The 23,666-nt window shown below is 55.0% G+C and overlaps 1 protein-coding gene across 2 annotated transcripts; it reads right to left on the minus strand.

The window, feature by feature from the left end:
- Positions 1-9,769: 9,769 nt before the first annotated feature.
- On the minus strand, positions 9,770-16,613 carry DYNLL2 (dynein light chain LC8-type 2). 2 transcript variants are annotated; one of them, XM_058037703.1, is made up of 3 exons: positions 16,483-16,613; positions 13,236-13,374; positions 9,770-11,647 (listed from the first exon to the last, which is right to left on the minus strand). In XM_058037703.1, the coding sequence occupies exons 2-3, from the start codon at positions 13,365-13,367 to the stop codon at positions 11,510-11,512; spliced, it is 270 nt and encodes an 89-aa protein (XP_057893686.1). In that variant the 5' UTR covers positions 13,368-13,374; positions 16,483-16,613; the 3' UTR covers positions 9,770-11,509. The 2 variants fall into 2 exon arrangements, with proteins under 2 accessions (XP_057893686.1, XP_057893685.1); XM_058037702.1 differs by lacking the exon at positions 16,483-16,613 and having other exon boundaries at positions 13,236-13,394.
- Positions 16,614-23,666: the final 7,053 nt, after the last annotated feature.

The following is a 23,666-nucleotide window of genomic DNA, read 5'->3' on the forward strand; positions in this document are numbered from 1 at the left end:
GGGCCGGGCCCGCAGCGCGCCCAGCCGCGCCAGGCAGCGCCGCAGCGACCCGGCCGGGCCCGGCTCCGCGGGCTCCGCGGGCTGCCCCGGACCCGCCATGGCCTGAGACCCGGCCGGGCCCGGCTCCGATGACTCGCCCGGCTCCGCCGGATGCCCCGGCCCCGCCGCCGCCATGGCCCGCGCCCCGCCCCGCCGCTATGGCAACCGGAGCCCTTCCGGGGCGGCCGCGGCTACGGCGGCCCGGCGGGCCCGGCGGGCGGCGCTGAGGGCCGGGCAGGGCCGGGCCGGGCCCGCGGCAGGTGGCGGTGCCCGCCCGCCTGTGGGACAGCCCCGGGAACGGCAGCCGTGTTCCAGCGCACGGTCACCCATGGTGGGACAGCCCCGGGAACAGCAGCCGTGTTCCACCGCACGGTCACCATGGTGGGACAGCCCCGGGAACGGCAGCCGTGTTCCAGTGCACGGTCACCCATGGTGGGACAGCCCCGGGAACGGCAGCCGTGTTCCAGCGCAGGGGCACCCATGGTGGGACAGCCCCGGGAACGGCAGCCGTGTTCCACCGCAGGGGCACCCATGGTGGGACAGCCCCGGGAACGGCAGCCGTGTTCCAGCGCAGGGTCACCCGTGGTGGGACAGCCCCGGGGTGCGGGAACAGCAGCGGTGTTCCACCGCAGGGTCACCCATGGTGGGACAGCCCCGGGAACAGCAGCGGTGCTCCACCGCAGGGTCACCCATGGTGGGACAGCCCCTCGAGAGCGAGCCGGCCCTCACTGACCGTGTCCCCAAGTGCCGCATCCACGCGGCTTTTAAATCCCCCCATGGACGGGGACTCCGCCTGTGCCAGGGTGGAGAAGTTTTCCCCCGTGTCAATTGTGAAATGTGCATGGAGAAGTTTTCCCGGTGTCAGTTGTGAAGCTCGCCTGGTATGGAGGATTTGATGGCTGTAAACCAAAATCAGATGCTGTGCTGTGAGAGGATGCTCCTGTCCCATACCCTGTCCCAGCCCTGACCGTACCCATTCAGGCCAGACACAGGACATGCTGCCCTCACACAGCTCTGGGGACACCGGGACCAGTGGCTGTGAACAGGAACCCGCTCCCCTTAAGGGGATGGGATCTCATTAACATCTCGCTGATGGATAACATCAAATTAACATTCCCTGAGAACAGGATGGGGCAGCAGCCAAGGCCTGGGAAGCCCTGGGTGATGGGACATTCACTCCAGCAGGGCTCAGCCCAGTGCTCCTGCCTTGCTGCACACAGGCTGCTGCCAACACTGGGCACATCACCTGGCAAGGAACGGGGAGCTCCAGGGCAGGACACACTGCTTTCCATGGCACATCCAGGCACAGCCTCACCTCTGGTTTACCCTCCTTCCATTTCCCTATCACACTGACCACCCTGAGTAAGAACAGTATGTTCTGTGCCACCAGTGCCATGGCCTTGGTGTCCTTCTGTGCCCTGGGCTGCTGGTTCTGGGTAATTGCTCTGCTGCTTCCCTTTATCGTTCCATTTGTCCTGTGCTGTTTGTTCCTCAAAGTCCCTAAAGGCCTGTGAGGCAGGCACGGGGAAACACAGAGCAGAGACAGCCCCAGGCATGCTGTTATTGTGCAGGGATGATTTTCACAGAATGACAGAATATCCTGTTGGAAGGGACCCACAAGGATCATCAGAGTCCTGAGAGATTTTAGAGAGCTCTGTGCCAGCCCAGCCCGGACATTGCTCCAGGGAGAGCAGCTGCTTGAGATCCTGTGAGTGCTCTGGAGGCAGTGTGAAAAAGTGATGTGGCCTCCTTCATTATTGATTTGAGATTTCAAACCCAGGAATGTCAGTGTTGCCTCCCCAGCTTCTCTACTCTGCATAAATTCCTACCAAACCCACACTCGGGGACCTTTTCCAGTTTTGTTTCTTTTGTCACCCTTTTATTTTGTGATTTATTATTTTTAAAACTTGCTAATAAATATTTAAAGCTGCTTCTTCTTTTCCTCTTTTTTTTAATGGTGCTGAAATGTGCATTCTGAGAGCAGCCCCTGCTTTGTGAGGCCCCAGGTTTTGTGGCTTTGGGTTGTAAAGCAACAAAACCAGCTGAGAGCTGGGTGAGGACACTGTGGGTTTGGGGAATAACTCCACTGAAGCCAGTGATGTTACACCAAGATACATTTGCCAGTGCCTGGCAATATTCCCGGTTTACTCACCCCTCCAAATCCCCCAACTGCAGCATTCAGCAGTGGCCAGGAGGGAAAATAGCACAAGTCCTCCACTGTTAGACGTGCACTGCTACTATCATGCAAATCCATCTGGTTCAGCAGCTCTAAGCAGACTTCAAAGGACAGAGAAGTCATTAGAATCACAGTTCAAAGAAAAAAGTGAGCAGCTGGTCTAGGCCATCTGGTAGGGGACATAAAATGGTCTCTTTCTTCTCCAGTCAGTCTATGAAATTTTCATTAATTGTAGGAACATCTTCCAACATTAACCAACATCATATTGTTAAAAATGTAAGTCTTAATAAATCATCAAAACTGATGTCTTAGGGAAGCAAGGAAGCTGCAGTCTGCTGGGGTCTTCCCTCGGCAGTAAGGCACCAGGCCATAATTACAATTTTAACTTGGTGTTTTCAAAGCAAATTAGTGGGAATTAGATTCCTCAGCTCCTTTGAAGGCCTCGGGGAAGAATGTGCTCCCTAGGCTGCAGAGGAATCTCCTTTTGTATTGATTTCAGGAGGCACTTCTGGCTTAAAAATGTGGAGCAAGTGTCCTCCCTGTGCTGCATGCTTGGGCTGGATCCTGTGCTGCAGCTGGGATGGGAGCCCACCCCAGGACACCTGAACCCCAAAAGGACCAGGGGAAGTTTAAACAACTCCCTGCACCCCATCCAAGAGGAACTCCAGCTGTGGTGGGGGGAGCAGAGCTCAGCAGAATCCCTGTGTTAGCTGCTGTGATCTCAGCAGCTCCTGGATATTGATGTTCCTGTTGAATATATGGATGACTTCCTTGAAACTCAGGCAGGTGGTTTGAGAATGCAGGATAGTGACACCTGCCACAGGGAAACCAAACTGAACTGGAGCCACAGGAGAGCTCCAGGATGTGGCAGGGACCTGCTGAGCCTGGAAACACAGTGACCTGGAGCTGCTGCAGCTCTCCTGGCCTCCTCCTCTCCTCTCTGCATGACCTGGAGCTGCTGCAGCTCTCCTGGCCTCCTCCTCTCCTCTCTGCATGACCTGGAGCTGCTGCAGCTCTCCTGGCCTCCTCCTCTCCTCTCTGTGTCACCTGGAGCTGCTGCAGCTCTCCTGGCCTCCTCCTCTCCTCTCCTCTCCTCTCCTCTCCTCTCCTCTCCTCTCCTCTCCTCTCCTCTCCTCTCCTCTCCTCTCCTCTCCTCTCCTCTCCTCTCCTCTCCTCTCCGTGTCACCTGGAGCTGCTGCAGCTCTCCTGGTCTCCTCCTTCCTCTCTGCCTCACCAGCTGTGTCCTTCCTCCAAAAGGCAGACTGGAGAGTTCATCTTAACCTCGTCATTCTGGGAGCACAGCTAGCCCAAATCTCAGCAGGCAATTTCAGGGCTTTCAAGCCCAGGATTTCCAAGGTGCCTGTTTCCATTAATTCTGCCTTTGCTCCTCTTTCCTGTGACTGCCCAAATTTACTGATACTTTTCACTTCCTACCAGCAGCACTTCAAAGCAGATGGGAAACACCTGCATGTAGAAAAATCCCAATCTTCTGGGGTATCCCAGGGAGCCCCAGGGGTACCCACAAAGGTGCACATGCAGGTACCCCATCGCTGGCTCTGCCTGCACCAGCTCCACCTTTCCCACTCTCCACAGGTCTGTGCAAATTCAGCCCTGGTGCTTAGCTGGTGTCTCCCACTGCCTTCCCGGCTGTTTTCCCAAGCTTTGGGCCAGCTGACAGGACAAACAGCGCTGGCTCCAGCCTTGTTTGCCACTGAACAACAGGCACAAATGCTTGAAATACTTTCCTAATCTCATTTTCTCATGCAAACAACTGCTGGGATGTCAGGGGTGTTAGTCCAAGGCAGCAGCAGAGATGGGACATGCAGTTTGGACCCAGCCAGGGAGCATTCCCAGCCCCTCAAGCCTCCCCACATGGCCCTGTGCCCACACCCACCCCAGCCTGGACCCCACACCTGGGTGCAGGTGCCCTGCTGGCTTGGCCAGTGAGGAAAATTCCCTCCCTGATGGCAATGAGGGCCATTGAAATTCCTTACAGATGGAAACATCCATGGCCTGGGGTCACCAGCCCTCCTGGGAAGGGAGCTGAGGATTCCCAAGCAGATTTTCCTGGAAGGATGGCTGGCTTTACTTGAGTGTGTGCCGGGATTGCAGTTGCATCTGGTGAGATTTTGGAAGCCCTGCTACTGCCTTCCTGTTCTCTCCGGGGTTTATCTCCCCAGAGCTGGCAGAGGCCAAGATGTTTCCACGTCTGCCTTCCCCAGGAGATGCTGGCGACCCGGGGGACACCGTTGAAGGCTGGCTGGTGGCAGCACAGCCTCCAAACACCTCCCCCTCTGCAGAAAATAGCACAGACCTGCTTTTTTAGTTACACCCAAATCTGCTGTCATCCCTGGTGTGTTTACAGAAGAGAGGCATTCAATTAACACAGAAAAGCGACTTGCAGAGCCTGTGAGGGGTGAGGAGCAGGGGCTGGATCCCCAGGAAGCTCCAGGAGCCCTTGGGAAGCAGCTGCCAGTGGAGCAGGGACCACAGGACCCGGAGCCGCAGTGACCTGCTGGGAGCTGGAGCACACTCTGCTAGCACCCTGCCAGGGATGCACACCAAACATGAGCTAATCCGGACAAAAATAGGAGTGAAATCATAATTCAGATGCATAATTCATGTGCATAATTTTTCTTGCTGTATATTCTCCCGGGATGTATTCTAGAAACTGCTTTCTTTCCCCTCCCCTCCCTGCTCCCGTCCTTCCAAAAAGTGCCATAGATGCAAATCATTGGAGGCAGCAAGAGGTAGTAGCTTTGCTGGGTTACTAAATAAATGCTAAATTTGTCTGAGTTTCTAGCCTACATCTTGGCAAGTGATGCAGATTGAAGCTGGTGTAGAGACACGCAGCCTTGTGATAATCACAGGATTTTAATTGCTTTCATTGTGAGCCCCGGCTACTGATTGTATCTGCACGGAAAACTGTAACAGTTTGCACTTGCAAATACTAAAAATGTTAAACAATAATGGCAATTAAGAGATAATTATAGTTATTTTGAAGCAAGGATTGTAGTTAAGGCTCCAAGAAGACATCCCAAACAAGCAGGAAGCGTTGCCCTGTTTACTGCACAGGCTTCAAGCTGCTTTTCTATGATGTGAGATCCACCAGATTTAATTGCTTAATGATTTTCTATAAAATATTTAAGCACCACGGTATCTTTAGCCAGCCCAGGCTCTGCCTGAACTGCATGTGTCAGTCCTGCCCAGGACAGTGTCCAAGCCTTGGTCTGGCACCCTTTGCTGAGTCACCCAAAGCTTTCCTTCTGGTAACGAGAGCCCAGGAAATCTCACGGTGCTCCCTAGCAGCACCCCTGGGTGGGCACCCTCTGGAAGGGACACATGGGTGCCATCCCTCGGTGCCCCTGCAAGCTGTGGTTTCAGAGGGAGCCCTTGCAAGGTGGGTCAGCGTTTCCTCCAGCCAGGCTGACCCACAGAAGCAGATGCTTCTGGCCAGGTCACTTTGAACCCTCTGAGAAAGCAGGGCTTTCAAACCCAGCTTTAGGAAGAGGTTGTGTCCTTGCCGGAGCGTTCTGGGCTTTCCTCAACAACAACAACAAAGGCATTTCTTCTTTTGCAGAGCCATGTTCTGGGCCGGGTGCCAGCGGCTGTGTGCAGGCTGCGGCGGGGCCCGGCTCTGTCAGTCCCCGGCCAGAGGGGCCCCGCAGCCGGGCAGCAGCAGGAGCAGCAGCAGCAGCAATCACACCCCAAAGCGCTCACTGAACCCCGAGGCGAGAGGGAGCCCTGCAGGAGGGATTGCTGTCCCTCTGACTCGGCTTAGGCTGGGGTCACAGGCCCGGCCCAGCTCGGCTCGGCACGGCACAGCCTGGGGAAGCCTCTCTCAGTGCCCTGCTCATCCTGGCCAGGGTGAGACGTGGGAAAACCTCTTGCCGAGGGCCCGAGTGCAGCGTGGCAGGCAGTGGGAGCTCACATCCAGCTCTGCAGATTCCAGCCCTCCGAGGGTGTGTGGGACCGGGCTGCAGGAACAAAGGGCGTCTTTCACTGGCTCACCCCGCGCAGGGCCGCCGAGGCGAATTCCTGGGATGCTTTTATGGGCTGCTACCAATGCACAGGCAGAACTGGGCTCCCAGCAGCCTCCTCCCCCTGAAAGCACTCCATTCACAGCCGGGCTGGAAGGAGGTGAAAGAAAAGGCCACGCACATGGTGAAATGCAAGGGGCCCGAATGCAGGGGGGTCAGAGCACTGCCCGAGAGCTCCCTGGCCCAGGCTGGGTCTGGCCAGGCAGGGGAGCCGCAGCCAGGCTGCTCCGCAAGGGCCATAAATCATGGCAGAGGCGTGAGCACGGAGGGAACAAAGGACATGGAGAGATGCCATGGCATCTGGCAGGGAAGGACCGCGGCGGCTGCACCAGAGGATGGCGTCTGAGGAAAGCCTCTGAGCCAGCCCAACAGGGTCCCGGCCCCAGCGACGAGGGCTGGCCCTGCTCTGCCCCTCCCCAGCACAGCCCTGCCACCGTGGGGCGTGTGGGGACATGGGGATCGTGACATCCCACCTCACCCATGGCCCCACAGCGCTCCTGGGATGCCTCTCCACACTGCCCTGGCCCACTGCTGGTTTTTCCATCAGCCACAAGGAGCTCTGGCACAAGGGTTCTGAGTCCCCAGCACCAGGATGGAACAACGTGGCATGCAAAGGCCTCTCCAGCAGCCTGATTCCATAGGCAGTCAGGAACATGCTGCACCAGGGCTGGATAAAGCTGTTCCCTGAGCTTAACCCAGGGCCAAACCCCACTGAGCAGCAGAGCAGAGCCTGAGGCCAGCTCTGCTCTTCTTACCCCCTATTTTGGGTGCTGAGCCCACCAGTGCTCAGAGCACCTGCCACCACCACCAGAAGGGCTGGCAAAGGCACTGACCTGATGATAAGCAGTTATTTGTCTCGTTGGTAATGAGTTATTACTCAGCCTCAGCTAGACACTGCCTTAAGGAAGGAAACATCTGATCATCTTTTAATAAACACAGTTGGCTCCTGCGAGGCTCCTGCAGCTCCTGCATCTACAAAGTGCTCCAAGACACATGGCTTCTGCACAGACAGAGCTGCTGTGACTCACTGTCTGGGAAAGGGTGTCAGGATCCTTGCTCAATAAATAGAACAAAGGAGGGAAACCTCGGGTGGGCAGGGATGGCACAGCCCTGCTTCCTTCACTGTGTGCCATCGTCCTCCTCAGGATTTACCCAGCAGAGGCTGAAAGCGAGATAAAAATGACTTCCACGTTCTCTCTCATCATCACTAATCACCTGCAAAAGCACTGGGAGAAGGAACAGGTCTGGTGGGTACTGGGTTGTGCAGCCACAGGCTCTGCCTGCACGTGCCTGGAGCACAACACTGCAGCAGCAATGCTGCAGGCTGCTTGGGAGACAAGGACAGCCCTGACCTGCAGCCCGGGTGTTCCCACGGGAGCAATGTGCAACTCCCAGGCCTGGAATGCCACTTGTCCCTTTCCAGAGTGGTCACAGAGAAGGGGAAGAACATAGTGCCAGGCAGGCAGGGAGATGGACTGACACCTTCTCCCATGGCTTTACACAGTGCTCATTCTGCAGAAGGGTGAATCCCAGACAGTGTCTAGTAGTGATACAGAGCACAGCTCCCCAGTGCCACACAGCCCTGCTTTGTAAGGCACTTCCACATCTGGAAGGAATACTCAGCATGAGGAATTGAATGACTTGGCTGGTAAGAGAGAAAACAATGTGACACTCTCACCAGCCACAAACCACCCAGTTCCCCGCAGTGAATGCACATCTGCAGGCACATCTGCACCCAGAGCCTGCCCACAGCAGCAGCCTGTGTCCCTCCCCTGCACCCAGAGCTTTCTGAGGCTTGTGAGGCAGCACAACATAAACTGAGTTTACATTTCAATACACTGAGTTTACATTTCAATAGCATTTTTGCCCAAACACATCTGGAAGCAGTTTCTTCCTCCAGATGATCCCCCTGCAGATACATACCTTCCAGTTGTGTCCCAAATAGCTTGAAACTGAGCAGCCATCCCGGGAATGTCACTGGTTTCTCCAGCATGGAAACAGTTAATGCTCCGAGGCATCATCCAGGACACCTGTGCGGTGGAAACTGGAGACAAAGAGGAGCCCAGCAATGGAAAAAGTCAAAGCCAAGAGCCTCGTCAGCTGCTGGGGAGTGGGAGGGGAATGGGACACAGCTCCAGGATCAAACCTCCCCCTGCTCTCAGATGTGTAGAGGGAAGCACTGCTCAAATTCAGGCAGCTTGTGTTTTCCAGGGCCCCAATGCTGCAAGGAAGATGGTTTAGGGGAAAGACTGCTCTGTTTCACTGCCTAGTTTCTGAGGATGTGAGCAACAGCTCCTCTTCCTCAGCCTGAAGCAGGACTCCTGCTGCAGAGACACATCCAAGGAAGCACCAAGCCCACTTTGTACTGGTGTGTGTCAGCTCCAGGGCACACCATCCCTCCAGCCCTGGCAGGACCTCCCCATCCCACTAGAGATGGATTTCCAGCAGTACCACAGCCACTGGATACATGGCTGGAATAGGGGTTTCCCAGATGGAAGTGGAAAAATAGGAAAGGCTGGAAAAGCATTTCACCTGAGGTTTGGATCAGCAGCCTCCTGCACTGCAGCTGGGGTTCAGGATCCAGCTTCTCTGAGGGCCCTGTGCACAGAGGGGGCTTGACCAGCCCAGCCCCACATGGCTGCACATCTCCTTGGAGGCAGTATTAACCCAGCCTGAGCCAGGGCTGGAATGCAGAGCCCCGGCCCAGCAATTCCCCTCCCAGCTAGAAGGCTGGGACTACAGAGAAAAGAGCATCACTGGCAGCTCCCCTAGAGTGGGAACCAGCCCTGCTCCGGGGCACTGGCAGGTGCAGGCTGGAGCAGATGGGCCGTGTGTAACAGCCGTGCTGTGCTGCTCAGCCCGTGCTGCGCGGATGGAGCGCCGGGGCTGAGTCACGCTGCTCACGCTGGTGTTACTGTGCCTCGGCAGAGCTGTTACACTGCTGTGCTTGGGAAGAGCCCACAGCTTTTCCAAAATATCACCCGGGCCACAACCCCCAACTGAGGTGGCATCAGGAGCAAGATAACAAGCTGAGGGGGTTGTTTAAGGGCAAGCCCGCAGCCCCCGCACCGTGAGAGGCATTAAACACACCAGATTCAGCTCTCAGCTCTCTCTCCAGCACAGGGAGGAGGCCTGGAGGAAAGCCTGCTTTTCTGGGAAGCAGGGAATCACATTCCTGCGCAGGGAGCTGCTGTGCCACCCCCTGGCTGCCTCAAGCCGTTAAGAGGTCGGGTCCCAGCCATCCAGATCCAGGTTACCTGGCACAGAGCATCCCATCAGGGTGCAGCAGGACACAATTCCCTCAATCCCTCCTCTGGCTCAGCCTCTGAGCTAAGCTGGACATCAGCACCAGCACACAGGCATCACCTAAGCTCCTCCAGTCATTCCTCCCTCCCTGACCTGCCTTCTTTGGGTCATCAGCACCTTCCAGGGCACAGAAATCACTGCTCACCCTCTCTGGACATGGACTGGCTTTGCTCAGGAAAGCTGGTAAGGAAGAAGAAACCAGAGGCTGTTCAAATGTGTCAATTCACCTTTAATGTTTGAAAAAAAAAAAAAAGGTATTTGAGCAATTGCAGTTATGAAGGGAACAGATCTTGCTCCACGAGAGACCGTGAACAGATTCACATTAGACTCATGCTTGGAAAAAAACAAACCGAAAACATTCTCCTTTCAGACCCAGAGTGGAGTTCTGAAGAGACAAGACCACACGAGTGCCCCAGACAGTCCAAGGCACATTATCCCAGTGCAGACATTTCCATCGACATGAACTTATGACAGCTACATTCTTTCTAGTTACAACATTGTTCTACCCATAATACAAAATTAGGCATACTTTGGATTTTGCACAGAGACAAGAAGGACTTTTACTTCAGGAAGTCATCAACCTGGGTCACCAAATAATTTCACAAAGAGCTCCCTTCACTCTGCCCTTTGCTCCCAGCAATGATTTATTCCCAACACCAAATTAATCTCAGAGACACAAGCTGGGCTCACCAGCCCAGTGGTATTGCCAATGCATTAGTCAGCAAACCAATAATTAGAGCTTAGAACAAGCACCAGGGATTTATTTGCCATCACACAGCATTTGTGCACACCCAGGTCAGAACTTCCTGCAGTGTAATCCCGAGTCAGTACGTACTAAGACAACATCACTGCTGAACCTATTGGAGACCAAGACATTTGTCTGCCTTTGAAGCAGATGTCACATGAGTTTCCTTCACACAAACATCACATGTAAATTTAAACTTCTTGGTACTGTGCTTTAAGAACAAAAGCAGATATCAGAACATAGAGGACAATCCTCCAGAAATAGCTTATTAGCTACAGAAAATAAAATAAAAGAAAAAATCAAAAAAGAGACAGTGGCCACTTACAAGTCTTCCACACGACTAGCTTGCTTTAAGGAGAGCATCAAGTTAAGGCAGTGTTGAGACAACTGGCTACAAACATGCCGAATAGAGCTGTTGTCAGTAGTCACCAATTTGATATCCTACTCCACTGCGGGGCCGGGCCACGTGGCTTCAGACTCAGTATGGGGGTCTGAAGACTTCAGCCACAGGATTGCTGCTTTCTGCAACAAGCAGGAACTCAGGGGCTGGACTCGAAGCCTTCTAGACCACGCTGAATTGCTTACTCAAGCCTAGGTCAATGTTTCAGCAGAGCCAAAAATACAGCGAAGGGCACTGAGCAAGAACACCGAGGGTGCCAACTGCAAGCCTGTATCACAGTCAAAGGTGGAGATCACCTTGGGTGTGGAAGCCACGTCACCCAGAGCCACCCCACCAGCTTTCAGGGAAGGTCTGAGACCTGCCCCGAGGGTACTGGGAGAGCCAGCTCTCTACAGTCTGCAGGGTGGGACAGAGGCTCACACTGGCTTTGCTCCTCTTTGCAAGATTAACAGTCTAACAGGACTCGGTAAGGAAGTCTGGGGCTTTTGGCCTGCCCAAAAAAGTTTTCCCAGCCTCAAAGAAGGAGTTACCAGTGAGGGAGCTGTTGTGGAATAGTTTTATTTCTTCCCACGTAAAGGCCATTGTTTAAGCATTTACAGGTTTCCTAGTGCAATACAACCGAAAAAAGCAGTAACAAAAAAATGCCGCCTTCTTCCCAGGCAACTAAACAGAAGTAGATTTTTACTGCAACATATACACATTAAATATAGTATACAGTCCATGCAGCGGCATAGCCATGTTAGAGGGAGTCGTGGCTTCAGCCATCAGTGCATTACAGTCCAAATTCCAATCGCTCCTACTTCCTATCCAGACTTGAAGAGAAGAATTGCAACCTGACCCAAGTAAAAATAGATGAAGTGCTTTGTCTCGTGTGTTACATAGCTGCCAAAGTTTCTGCCAACAATGCAGTGCCAAGTTGGGTTGTATTTCTTGTCAAATTCCTGAAGAAAGAGAAGAGAGGCATTAAGGCCAAGAAAGCCCACATCAGAATAGCCCTAGCACAAATTCTGAGCTGGTTCTGGTCACACACTATCACCTCTCCTCCCACCTGCAGCATCTTGAGATACCCCACTGCAAGACACTATTAAATTAAGCAACCAAACCTCTGCACTGGATTGTTTGAAGGATTCAACACAAGCAAAACATCTTCTAAGCCTTGGAGCACCATCGGCCCTGGGCAGGAAGGGCAGATGCAAGAGCTCTCCTTGGTCCAGCCCTGTGTGTAGGCTAATCAGGGGAATAATTCTCTCCCATTCCAAACCCACTCACAAAAAAATAAAAAGAGGTTTTGGCATGTCTGCTCCACCAAGGCATCTGAGCTTAAAGGTCACCTAAAAAAAGGAAGGAAGGAAGAAAAGCCTGGTTTCTGCTATTTGGGACTCTTGTACGCAAAGAGGGGAAAATCCATGCTGAAAATGAGCAGGCAGAGTCACAGGCCAGGGAGCAAAGACCCAAGAGGTCAAAGGTAAACAAGCTGAATGCTGATTCAACAGTCTTCTCCTACTTAGCAGGCAGGATAGGGTTAAAGACCATTTTCCTCCCTCTAATTAACACAGGACTCCCAAGAACACCCTTCCCTCCCCTGAGACAGAGCCAGAACAGACTCAACATCCAAGATTAAAGCCAGTTCTAGTTCTCAGACAGCAGAAGAGTTTGAGCTGTTTGCAGGTAACCTTTGAAGTAAGGAAAAGGCTTTCTTGCCAGGGCACAAGGGTGCATCAAATTGCTTCCCTCCTCCCAACACACTCTCATGAAATAAAGGCCAAGTTCTTTTTGGATGCCTTCTGTTGCACTCCCTCACTTTACAGGCTGCATTGCCCCGAGCACTTAGAGCTAAGTCATGCCTCAAAGTGATCTGAGAAGTCAGGAGACACCTTTGAATCCTTTGCCTTCAAGCTTAGATTACAAGCAAGGCCCAAACACCAGCCCAGGTGCCAGGACTTCACTGCCTCTGAAGTAACATTTCCCTCCTCCAAGAGCACTTTCCTGACCATTCTGAGAAGCTGCTACAGGGCGAACCAACAGCTCCCCAGCTTCCATCATCAAGCAGGAGACTCAATTAACGGACTGCTGCAAATGAGGAGAGAGCCTCTTCACCAGCCAGGGCAGCTGCTTGCACTGTTTCTAACACAGCAGCTTCCACAGCCCCAGCAGCCAGAGAGGCCCATCCCAGAACCACACATGCACTGCTGCCCACCAAGGGAAACATGGGGGTGATCCCGCCTGCACTGGTGCTGCAGGTCTGTGGAGCAAGTCCTAAGCAGAGGCAGCTGCCAGCCCTTTCCAGGCTGGCAAATCCTGAGGGACAGCACTTGCAGTTTGCTCAGAGCTTGCCAGAGCTCTGCCACAGCCCTCCCCTGACCTTGGAGAAGTGACTCCATCCTCTTGAAAACAGCAGTAAAGCAGCCAAGAAGCCAAGTATCTTCTCCCTCCCAGCACGCAAGCATGAAGCCTCAGCCACTCAGCTCCTGACAGACCCGGGAGCTTTGGGAAGTCGCAGCCAGCACAGCACCCTCATCCCGGAGTTACCTTCTTGATATATGCTGCAATGTCCTTTTCTATGTTGTACTTCTCCATGGCCTGTGTAGCACAGTCTACAGCATCCTGCTGCATGTCCTCGGACATGTCCGCATTCTTGATCACAGCCTTTCTGTCAGACATGGTGAACCTAAGGCAGAACATAGATTCCTTTAATCCCTTCCCAAACAGAGACTTTGCTTCCTGTGCATCAGAGGTTGTCCTTTCCGTGCAGGCTGCGTCACAAGGCGACACCACACACTCTGTTATGGCCACAGTGAGTTTATCGGGGCTGCCTATGCAGCCCAGGCCAAGGTGCCCCTTACAGCCAGAGCACTGGCTGGAGGTTGGAGCAGAGGTAGTCCAGCATCACCACACGCAGGAAAAGCTGATGTGTGGGAGGAGACGGGATCTGCAGAGAGCCACAGCCCTCCTGCACATCCATAGGCTACAGCCAAGTGTGCCATCCAGGTGTGCCAGTGCTTTGGAACATCCCCTGCTTAGAGCCTTGCAAGCAACAGATCCCAGACTGTCTGCACGGGCACAGAGCTCAGGAAGCACATTCAGAGCAGCAGTGCTTCCATTCTACCTCATCCCAGGTGCCACAGCTCCTGCTGCTAGTTTAGCCTGGAAGGAGCATTGTTCCACATTCAGCCATCATCACACCTTCAGTTCCCTGCTGCTCTGCCATGAAACCTGGCCTTCAGCTGTTCCCAGGGGACAGAGCCAGTCTGATGAGCCAGAAGCAGGTTAACAGCACACTGCAGCCTGGAAACAGGGCAGGGGAAGCAGGTCCCACCACAGGGACAGAGCTTGGCAAAGCTCTCCTTTCCTGCCCCCTCCTCAACTGGCAGTCACAACTCAGATGCCAAAACCAGCGTGCTACTGAAGTCCCCGACTTGGCCTGGAGTGAGGTGTGCAACCCCTTTGCTCTCAAAATTAAACTGCCTTGTCCCAGCCACTGCAGCCATCAGATCTGACATGGCCTTGCCAGGGAGGTGCCCAGCACAGTTCCCATTATCCTAGAAATTGGGATCTCCTGATCCCAACACTGCAGTCTCTCCCCAAGCCCTGGAGAAGGCCACCATGAAGGCCTGCTCTGGACACCACAGCCCTAACTCCCATTCCCCACTCGAGGCCTGGAGAGGCACACGTTACCTGGAGATCCAGCTGCTCACCTTGCAGCAGCTCTTACCCCAGCACATTAAAACTTTGTGGGAATAAGCTTCTTAATGGCAAGGAGTGCCTCCAATTAAGCCTGTAGAGCACCATTAAGTTTCCTAAATCCTTTTACAGCACTAAGTCTCGAGTGATACTACCAAGTGTGTTTTGAAACAGTGAAACTACACATTTTTAGCTCTGCTGTGGAGTGAAAAAAATCTGCTGCAATGATCACTTCCTGGAAGAGCCCCAGAAAACTGAAGGAGTAGCTTTGTTACAGCAATTAAAGGAGCTTGCTACCCAGAGAGAAAGAGAATCCGGTTACATAATTGCAGCCCTCTGATTACAATACTTCAATTCTTCCCTCTGCCTGCACTTGAAGACTTCTATTGCCACCTTAATTTATACAGTTTAGATATAGTGTTTAATAGAGCACTGCTATTAACACACACCAACAGCAGCGGGAGGAATGACAGGAACTGAGCTCCACTGCCAACAGAGAGCACATGCTCCTATCACAGCCCTGGAAAAGCCACTTCCCGGCTGTTTGCTCCTTTCCAGGCCGTGCTTCCAGCCAGTGGGGCTTTGCCTGCAGCACAGAAGCCAAGGGAAGAAAAGACACAGCTCAGAACAGCCCAAACTGAGTGTAGATTTGGATTCACCACCCGGGAATCTGACCATCCCTTGGAAAAGTCTTCTGGGTGTCCAGTCCACAGGAAGAAGGAAGCAACAGAAATCCACTTGTGGGTCATTCTTCCAGAAAAGCTTCTTTAGGCAAAGAGAGCAAGCAAGCCCTGACACACACCAGGCCTTCACACACCTGCGCTGCTCACAGGGTTCAGAGGGCACCTGCTATTGCACAAGCAGGCACAGAGTGACCTGCAAAAGGCACCTTCCCTCCTCATTGTCTAGGCAAGGAGCATCCCAGTGCAGGCCCGTGCTGCCGCGGGCGACAGCGCCAGAGGAGAAAGCGATCATCCTTCAGCAGGGCTGCACACGCCGGCCAGGAGCCTCCCCTGCTCCAGGGCAGGGGCTGTGCTGCTGCACCTGCCACAGCAGTGTCACACCCTGCACCCACCTGAACAGCACAGAGCAGCCCCAGTCTCTGCTCACTCCCTGGGGGTTACAGCAGCACCACAGACACAGCATAACCCTAAACCACAGCATCACAGGTGGCTCTTGGGGTCTTGCCACCCAATCTGACCCTCTCTGAGGAAAACCACAAAGCCCCAGCACTCATCTCAGGGCAAGATGGGCCTAGGAAGGGGTAACATTACAGCTCCAGCAGCCACTCCTTCCCTCCAAGGGCAGGATGTGGTCTGTGAGGAGGAAGACCACAGCCCCAGCTGCCACTCCAGGGCAGAATGAGGCCTTGGGAGGGAAATTAGGCCCAAGGCAGCACCCAACCCTTTTTTTACCAGAGTAGGCTAAGGTCTTAATTGTACGTTAAGACCTCAAACCCAGTACTCCAGCAGGACAAGCTGGAGCTTTGGGAAGAGCAGGAGACACAAGCCCCATAGTAACCACTCCTTCCCTCTCCGGGTAGGACAGAACCCTAGAAATGAGATGGGGCTGAAGCCCAGCATCCACCATCTCCCCACGAAGACAGCATGGATCGCGAGGATGGGAGCACCCATCACTTCCCCACCAGGGCAACACAGATCCCACGGATCGGAACGGGGCCCGAGCCCAGCACCCACCGCTCCACCACCAGGACAGCATGGATTTCGCGACTGAGGACGGGACCCAACCCCTCCACGAACCGCATCCACCACCTTGGCCGAAAAGGGCCCCGGGAGGGGGTGCGGCACAGCCCCTTCCCCCGCAGGGCTCCCAGGAGCCGGAGCCCTGCGTGACCTTCACGGGGGGAGCTCCAGGGGCGCCCGAGGCCGCGGTGACCTTGCCTGGAGCGGGACCGGCTCCGCAGCGGCGCGGCCCCCCAGGGAGGGGCGGACTCCGATCGCTCCCCGAGAGCCGGTACCACCCGGCCGCGACAGCGACCTCCGCCCTCGGGGCGGCCCCGCCGCCAGCCCGCACACGGAGCGACCGGTGTCGGGCGAGGCTTGGAGAGCCACAGCCCAGCGGAGACATCGCTCACCTTCACAGTGACAGGGCCACCCCGGGAGGGCGAGGCACGGCACCGAGGAGAAGGAGGTGTGAGGAGGCCCGGCCGCGCTGCCTCAGCCCGCTCCGCTCCGCTCCGCTCCGCTCGGCGCCCCGCGCGCTCTGCGCCCCGGCGCCGCGCCGCTCTCAAATACCGCCCCGCCCGCTGCGGCGCGCGGGCCGCCGCCACCCCATTGGCCGCGCCGCCCGGCGCGCCGCGCACCCATTGGCTGCGGCGCGGCGCGGCCCGCCGCGCCCGGCCCGTCCGCCCGCGCTGTTCTGCCTACATCCTGTTTCATCCCACAATGCCGCGGGGCGGCGCGCGGCGGGGAGGGGCGGGGCCGGGGGACCGTGAGGGGCCGTGAGGGGCCCGGGCCGCTGTGAGGGGTCGGTGGTAGCCGGGGGGCTCCCCGCCTTCGGCCCCCATCCCCGGGGAAAGAGCCTGATCCCCTGGAGCGGCTGATCCCTAGAGGGACCTTTGTTGCCCTAGGAGGTCATGATTCTTCTGCGGGGTTCCCCTGTACCTTGGGGACTCCGATCCCCGGCGGGAGCCTGAACCTTTCTAAGAGGAACTCACTGGGTTGAGTCACACACCACTGTGTTCTCCGTCAGAGGGCTCAACCTGAGTCAAATTTAATCCTGTCCCAGTGATGAGTTGTAGCTTGGCACCTCATTGGCACCTTTCACCTGAGATCTCCAACCTGTGATGTTCATGGATCTCCTGAGCATTGAGATGTTTCCCACAGTGGCACATACTTACAGCCGAAGGGCACCTACGGGAGAGAGGGACTTGAGAACAAGTCCCTGGGGCTGTTCGCACCCCATTTGGGACAGATCCCTGTTCCCTGGAGCTGCACCACATACCCCAAACGTCCAGGTTTTCAGGTCACAGCAGGCCGGTGCTCAGTGTCCTCCTCAGGACTCAGCATCTCCCCAGACACATTTCCCCCTTCTGAACACATCAAAAGTGTTCCAGTGTTTCTTGGGGTTTTTTTCACAGGGAGCAAAGCGTGGGGAATGCCCAGGGAAGTCTGGGGAGCGAGCAGCTTTCACTGAACTGCCAGCCCCACATCCTGTGGGAGTCACCGCTTTTCCCCTGGGATGTCTCAGGGCATCCTGCCAGGCCCTTTTCCTGCCAGCCGTGTTTTGTGTGGGAAAGCTGATAAAATCCCAAACCGGGGCACTGCGCTGCTGAGAATTGTCCCCACACACCCAGAGGCTGGGGGTGACATTGACGTGGGGCTGTTTGAGCTGCTTCATTGTACGTTCACCCCGAGAACACGTGATGTTCCAGCAGAGCCAAGAGGGCAGAATGAAACCTCTCTGTTCACACACCTGCTCGTGAGCTCTCAGCATCCTGTGCTGGGCCAGCAGTGAGGGATCACAGCCCAGCCAGACCCTGGCACACAGGTGTGACCCCGGTGCTTTGCACACCTGGCTTTCCTGCACAGGGATCCTCAAGCCCAGGTGTGACCCTGGCCCTTCAGACACTGGGCTGTCCCACACGGGGCTCCTGCCCTCAATAGCCGTGCTCCAGGCGCACACCTGCCCCCCCGGCTGCCGGGCTGGCCGACAGCCAGCTCCCTTTTTGGTTGCTCCATTTCACTTGAGCAGCAGTGCCAAGAAGCCTTTTGCAGGAGCTACCTGAAGAAAAGCCCAGCAAAACAAAAAATCCGATTCCTGTGCTGTCCCCGTTCCCACGCTGCAGTGCCTGAACAGTAGTGAGAGGGAGACAGCACTGCCCAGTCTCAGCTGCCTCTTAATAAGACCAGTTTTAATTGCCTGCATAGCCTTGAGAACCAAGAAAACCACTGCAGGTCCTGAAATCTCCCTGACTTGATTGCTGAATGAAGACAAGCTTACAGCTGGTAACAGCACCCAAGGGATGGGCTGGGTTCACTCCATGAGCCCTGGAATGGGCCAATCCTGTTTGCTAATGAAATGGATATTTTCTACTGTGCCCTTTGTATACTGGTCAGAACTCCAGCAGCAAATAAAATATTAACTGTTCCTTAATGTGTCCAGACCTGAGCCCTGCTTTAAGAGAGAAGTCAGCAGCAGCAAATGAAGTGAGGATGAATGAACACTGCAGTGGCCGGCCCTGAGGCTGCAGGAGCATGGGGGGGACAAGGCCATGCCCGGGGAGGTGACCCAGTCCTGGCCTGCCGGGGCAGAGCGGGGCAGCTCCTCAGGCCATCCCCGCACGGCTCCCGGAGCTCGGCCCACGAGGGAGCCCAGCCGGCTCCGCTCAGGTTCGCTGCACCACGCTTGGCTGGGCTATTTATAGCTCTGCCGAGGCTCTGTTGAGGCAGCACATCTGAGCCCTGTGGATGTGCCCGATGAGCTTTCCAGAGCCTTGGAACGGAGCCGCCGCTCGCACCGGGGAGGTTTGGGCTCTGCTCCCAGGGCTCAGCTGAGGGGCTCGGCAGGTTTGCAGGCCAGAGGCAGCTGCTGGGCAATGCTCATCCTGTCTGTCCCACCCAGTGGGAGCCCCTGGCTGTCCCGGGAGGGCTCCCATCACAGAATGCTCTGAGCTGGAAGAGACCCACGAGGATCATTGAGTCCAGCTTTTAATCCTGCACAGGACATCCCCAGGAGTCTCACCAAGTGGACCTCCTGGTATTTTCCCAGTGCAGAACCAGGACTTGTCTCCTTCCTGTCCTGGAGAAGCCTGTGGGTACCTTCAGCCCAGGGCAGGAGGCAGCTGCCTTTAGGAGCAAAGGGACAAGGTATCAGACTGGTGAACTCAACTGGTGACAGTCTCCAGTGCCCAGAGCTGGCTCCAGAGCTGGTGGCTGCTTCCATAATCCCAGTGTAACCCCATCCCAGTTACATCCTGCCTCCTCCCAAAGCATCTGCAGCAAGAGGAAGCAGAGGAGCCCTGCTCCTGCCTGGCTCAGTCCTGCTCCTGCCAGTGCAAGGAGCGTGGCCTTGACAAAGAAAGTGCTTGGAGGATTGATGGAGGGAGATGCATTCCTGAAGAGTGACAAAAGGTTATTTGTTTATAAATTCCTCTGAGTGGACTATATAAAGCACTTCACAGAGATCCACAGGAAAAGGGCCTGGCCTGAGAAGCAGTTTGCCATCTAAGGCTGTGCTCCTCCTGCCCCGTGGCCACATGCTTCCCCTGGGATGTGTTTCCAGTCCCAGGCAATTACAAGTAAAAAACCACACACTTTGTGCCCATCTGCCACAAGAAATGCAGAGGTCCGGGATCCAAATGCAGGGCTGACAGTGTGAGTGTGGCAGCGTTTCTTCCACCAGTTCTACTTCCATGCTGTACTTCTGTAGAAACATCCCCCACAGGAAATTGTTCTTGTTTAACCTAAACTCACTTTGATATGACTCAGCCCATTATTTCTGCTCTGCCCTGCCATGGACGTGGCACACTGACTTACTTTATAGCACAGATCCACAGCAGACAATGGCTGAAATGTCACCTTCATCTCCTGTCCTTGCAGGAATTCCTTCCTCTCTCCTCCTCCCACATGTCTCCTGCACCTCTGCTCCTGTCCTTTCTCTAGACTCCACCATCAGTCACTCTCTCTGCCAATAATCAATAAAAACAACAGCAGCAGTAAAGCACCTTCAATTAATTCCCCTCTGGAGCAGAATGGAGGGTGTGGGCACTGCTGCTCCATCCCAAGGGGCCTTTGGCCACTTCATCATATCCACAAGAGCCCTTGCTCATGGCTGCAGCCCCCCACCAGCACTCTGGCTGCTCCCTGGCACAGCCCCCAGGGCTGCCCAGTGTGTTATTTTTCACCAGGTTTCAATTGTTTTGGCAAGTGTTTTGCAAAGCACATTCCGGAGGGTTTGCTCTCCATCCTGGCTGCTTTGATCAATCTTGTTTGCAAAGCAGTTTCCAGCCCCTGGTTAATGTACGTTATTATCTCCCTGAATCCCTGCTATTGAACCTGGATAAATCCCGTGGAAAAAGAAAAAGCCCTATAAAAGGAAAGGCTCTAAAACCTCTCGCGGGAGCTGCCACCGCTGACGAGGAGGGTTTGGACACCATGAGTGGTCCTTTAACAGCAAGAGCAGCCCCAAGTCCCCTGGATTATTGCCTGATCTGCAGAGGCTTTCATGCCAACGTGAGACCAGAGTGCAGGAGTACCAGAGCTGGGACTGTGCCCTGGGTTTCCCAGTGAGGTGTCCCTGCCCAAGCAGAAATGCTCCTCTGTGGGACCAGACCCCACCAGCATCCCACACCAGGCTCTGAAACCCCAGCACGGCCTTTCCCTGGCTCCAGCATGCAGGGACCGTGGCTCCTCATGTCCCCAGGTCTGTCCAGAGCAGAGGCAGCGTGGCACCACGGCAGGGCAGCCTGGGCTTATCTCCAAGGCAAACGGGCTGAAAAATGTGGCAGCTATAGACGGCTTTTTGTGCAAAGGCTGCGTGCCACAAGGCAGCGCGTTCCTGCCATCCCACAGGCATGAGAGAAAACACTCCACGACTTGTGAGCCTTATTAATATGGATTCAGGTCAGCTGCTCCCTGCAAGTTTTTGTGAGTGACTCGCGGTGTGCAGTTCATGCAGGATCCATAAATAAGGACGTCTCTCTGGAATCCTGCCAGGGCTGTATGAGCACAGGGATGTGAGAACTGCCTCAGTGCATGCAGGGGGACGAGGGGTGAGAAGCCATCCAGCCCTCTGCTCCCAGCTCCCACCACCCCAGCCCAGGCTCCTGGAAAGGCTGGATGCACTGAGGGCTGGCAACTCCCTTTAATCTGATCTGTCCTGAACAGAAAAATGGGTTTGGAGACAACATAAACACTGAAGGAAAGGTCACATCCAAGCCACACGCTCTGTGACTGTGTCTTGTGGCTTCACTCCCACAGTGGGCTGTGCAGGGCTCTGAGCTGACCATGGTGCAGGAGTTGGGGACACAGACTTGGTACCTGCAGGGCCAGGGCCAGGATGATGGGTAATATTACCTTGAGTTTCTCCATTGTTCTGTGCTCCCCCTCCTTGTGCTGGTGCTCCAGCACAAGCCCTACACCACACATGGTTTATCTGCAAGGCATCCTGTGTGCACATCAAAGGCTTCCTACATTTTTAAGGCTGGAAGGGCTGTTGTGATCATTCACTCCACCCTCCTGTGAGCCACAGCACTTGCCAAAGCTGGGTTCCTGTGGTCACCCAGAGCACGGTGCTGCCGTCAGAGTAGCTGGGAGTGCCAAGACATGACAGTGGCTTTGGGCTGACTGCAGGGTGGGGGTTCCTCCTGCCCCTCCTCAGCACATCCACATCAGCCACGTCCCTGTGCTGCACTCCCTCCACTCTGCCACACTCCTGGCTCCTTCTTCCAGCCACGGGCTGCAGTGCCCAGGGCAGCCCCTGCTCTGGGAACACACTGGGCGCTCACCAGTGAGCCTACTGGGAATCCATGTGCAAACCACTTAGAGCTCATGCATGAAGTGATTGAGCAGTCATGCACGGGCTAATTGGGCATTTGTATGCCAAGTAACGGGCACTCATGCATGAACTGCCCAGTGCTCATGCATGCCCTGATGGGGGCTCACGGGCACAGGATGAGCCACCATGGATGTGCTGACCCTCCTTCCCTGCAGGAACAGCCCTGCACCTGTGTGACCCTGCGTGTGCCCCTGCAGGGTCAGTCTGGATGCTGATGCACAACCTCGGGGGCTCCAATGCACATTATCTGGGCACTTGTGCATTCCCTGATTAGACACGCATGTGTGGCTTCATTAGGCCCTGGAACAAGCGGAGCCCAGCACAGCGCAGGCCCCACACAGGGCAGGGAAACCTGCCAGCACCCAGCACGGCACGGTGTGGCACCAAAATCCCTTCTGGCTCCCCGGCGTGTGTGAGCTGGTGGCTCTGCCTCCCCAGCAGCCCTGCTGGCACACACCAGCCGATCTCACACCTTCCCCCGAGCTCCCCAGGGCGTAGGAAGGAGCTACTGCTGAACAGACAACTTAAACCCTCTTCTGGCACAGCTTAAATACAAGAATCTCCAAAAGCAGAGACAAGGTCTCCACTGTGTAGAATAATTTAGGTCAGTCTCACTTCTGCAACGATTTATTTAAGCTTTAGCAGTTCCTGGCCCAAGTGAGGGAAAAATGAGGGAAAAAATAGAATCCCCCGTATTTACACTATTTTTCTGTAATGTTTATCTTGTGGAAGCTACAGCCTCATCTGCCAGCACTGCTTTAATCCAGGCCTGCAGACACTTCCACCACACACATTTCTTAGGATCCTGCTTCAAATTGGAGCAACTTGTTGAGCACAAAATCTCAGCCTGCAAAAGCTTTCAAGTGGTTGCTTCTCCCTGGAAAGTATGCCCTGTCCTTCAATCACTCCCAGGCTTTACCAGAAATGCTTTTGCCTTCCTTGCACAAAAAACCAGGTATATGAGGGGGCTCAGCTGTATATTTCAGTGTACATAAATGTACACAAATGTGTATAAATGTATTCACAGCAGGCAGTACCCACGGGCTGGCCCTGGGCTGGCATCACTGAGAGCTCAGGTCAAACCCCTCCTGCCCTCCTCACCAGCCTGCTCATGGTGATGCTCTCACTGAACTCTGCAGAAGGAGCTGCAACAGCTGATCTGATCAATAAATACACATTTATACAACCCTTAGGTCTGTAATATCTGTCTGTATGTAAGAGGCCATGAGGGATTTTGTTTTAATTAGGAGGAACGCTTAAGGCTACTCTGCCTCCTGCTTAATCAGCCTTGGAAATGCAGAGGGAAGGGCTGTCCTTGCGCAGGGCACTGCTCTGAGCAGCACAACCCAAAGGCTCAGCCAGGGCACCAGGGCAGGAGAAGGGAGAGAGGGGAGCACAGCCCACATCCACCTCATCTGCCATCTCCAGGACGAGCCAGGGGAACTCCTGTCTGGAGCTGCAAGTGCATCCCATGCCCTGCTTGACAATTCCCAGGGTGGGAGTGACCGGGCAGGGTCCAGCCCCATCCCTGCTTTGAGGACATAGTTATCGTGGATACACAGGGAGAGGTGTCAGGAATGCTCTTCATGGCCAACAAACAGCAGAGGCTTCCAGCCAAACATTGCCAAAGCTCGCAAAGGTGCTGCTTTTATTACGGGAATGTCGCAACTGCTGAGGTCCCACGGCCCGGGAGTATCCGTGGGAGGAGAGCACAGCCCTGCACAGACACGTGGCCTTGGGAACAGCCCTCGGTGCCCTGGG

Source organism: Melospiza georgiana, chromosome 19, assembly GCF_028018845.1.
Source record: "Melospiza georgiana isolate bMelGeo1 chromosome 19, bMelGeo1.pri, whole genome shotgun sequence".
Classification (NCBI taxonomy): domain Eukaryota; kingdom Metazoa; phylum Chordata; class Aves; order Passeriformes; family Passerellidae; genus Melospiza; species Melospiza georgiana.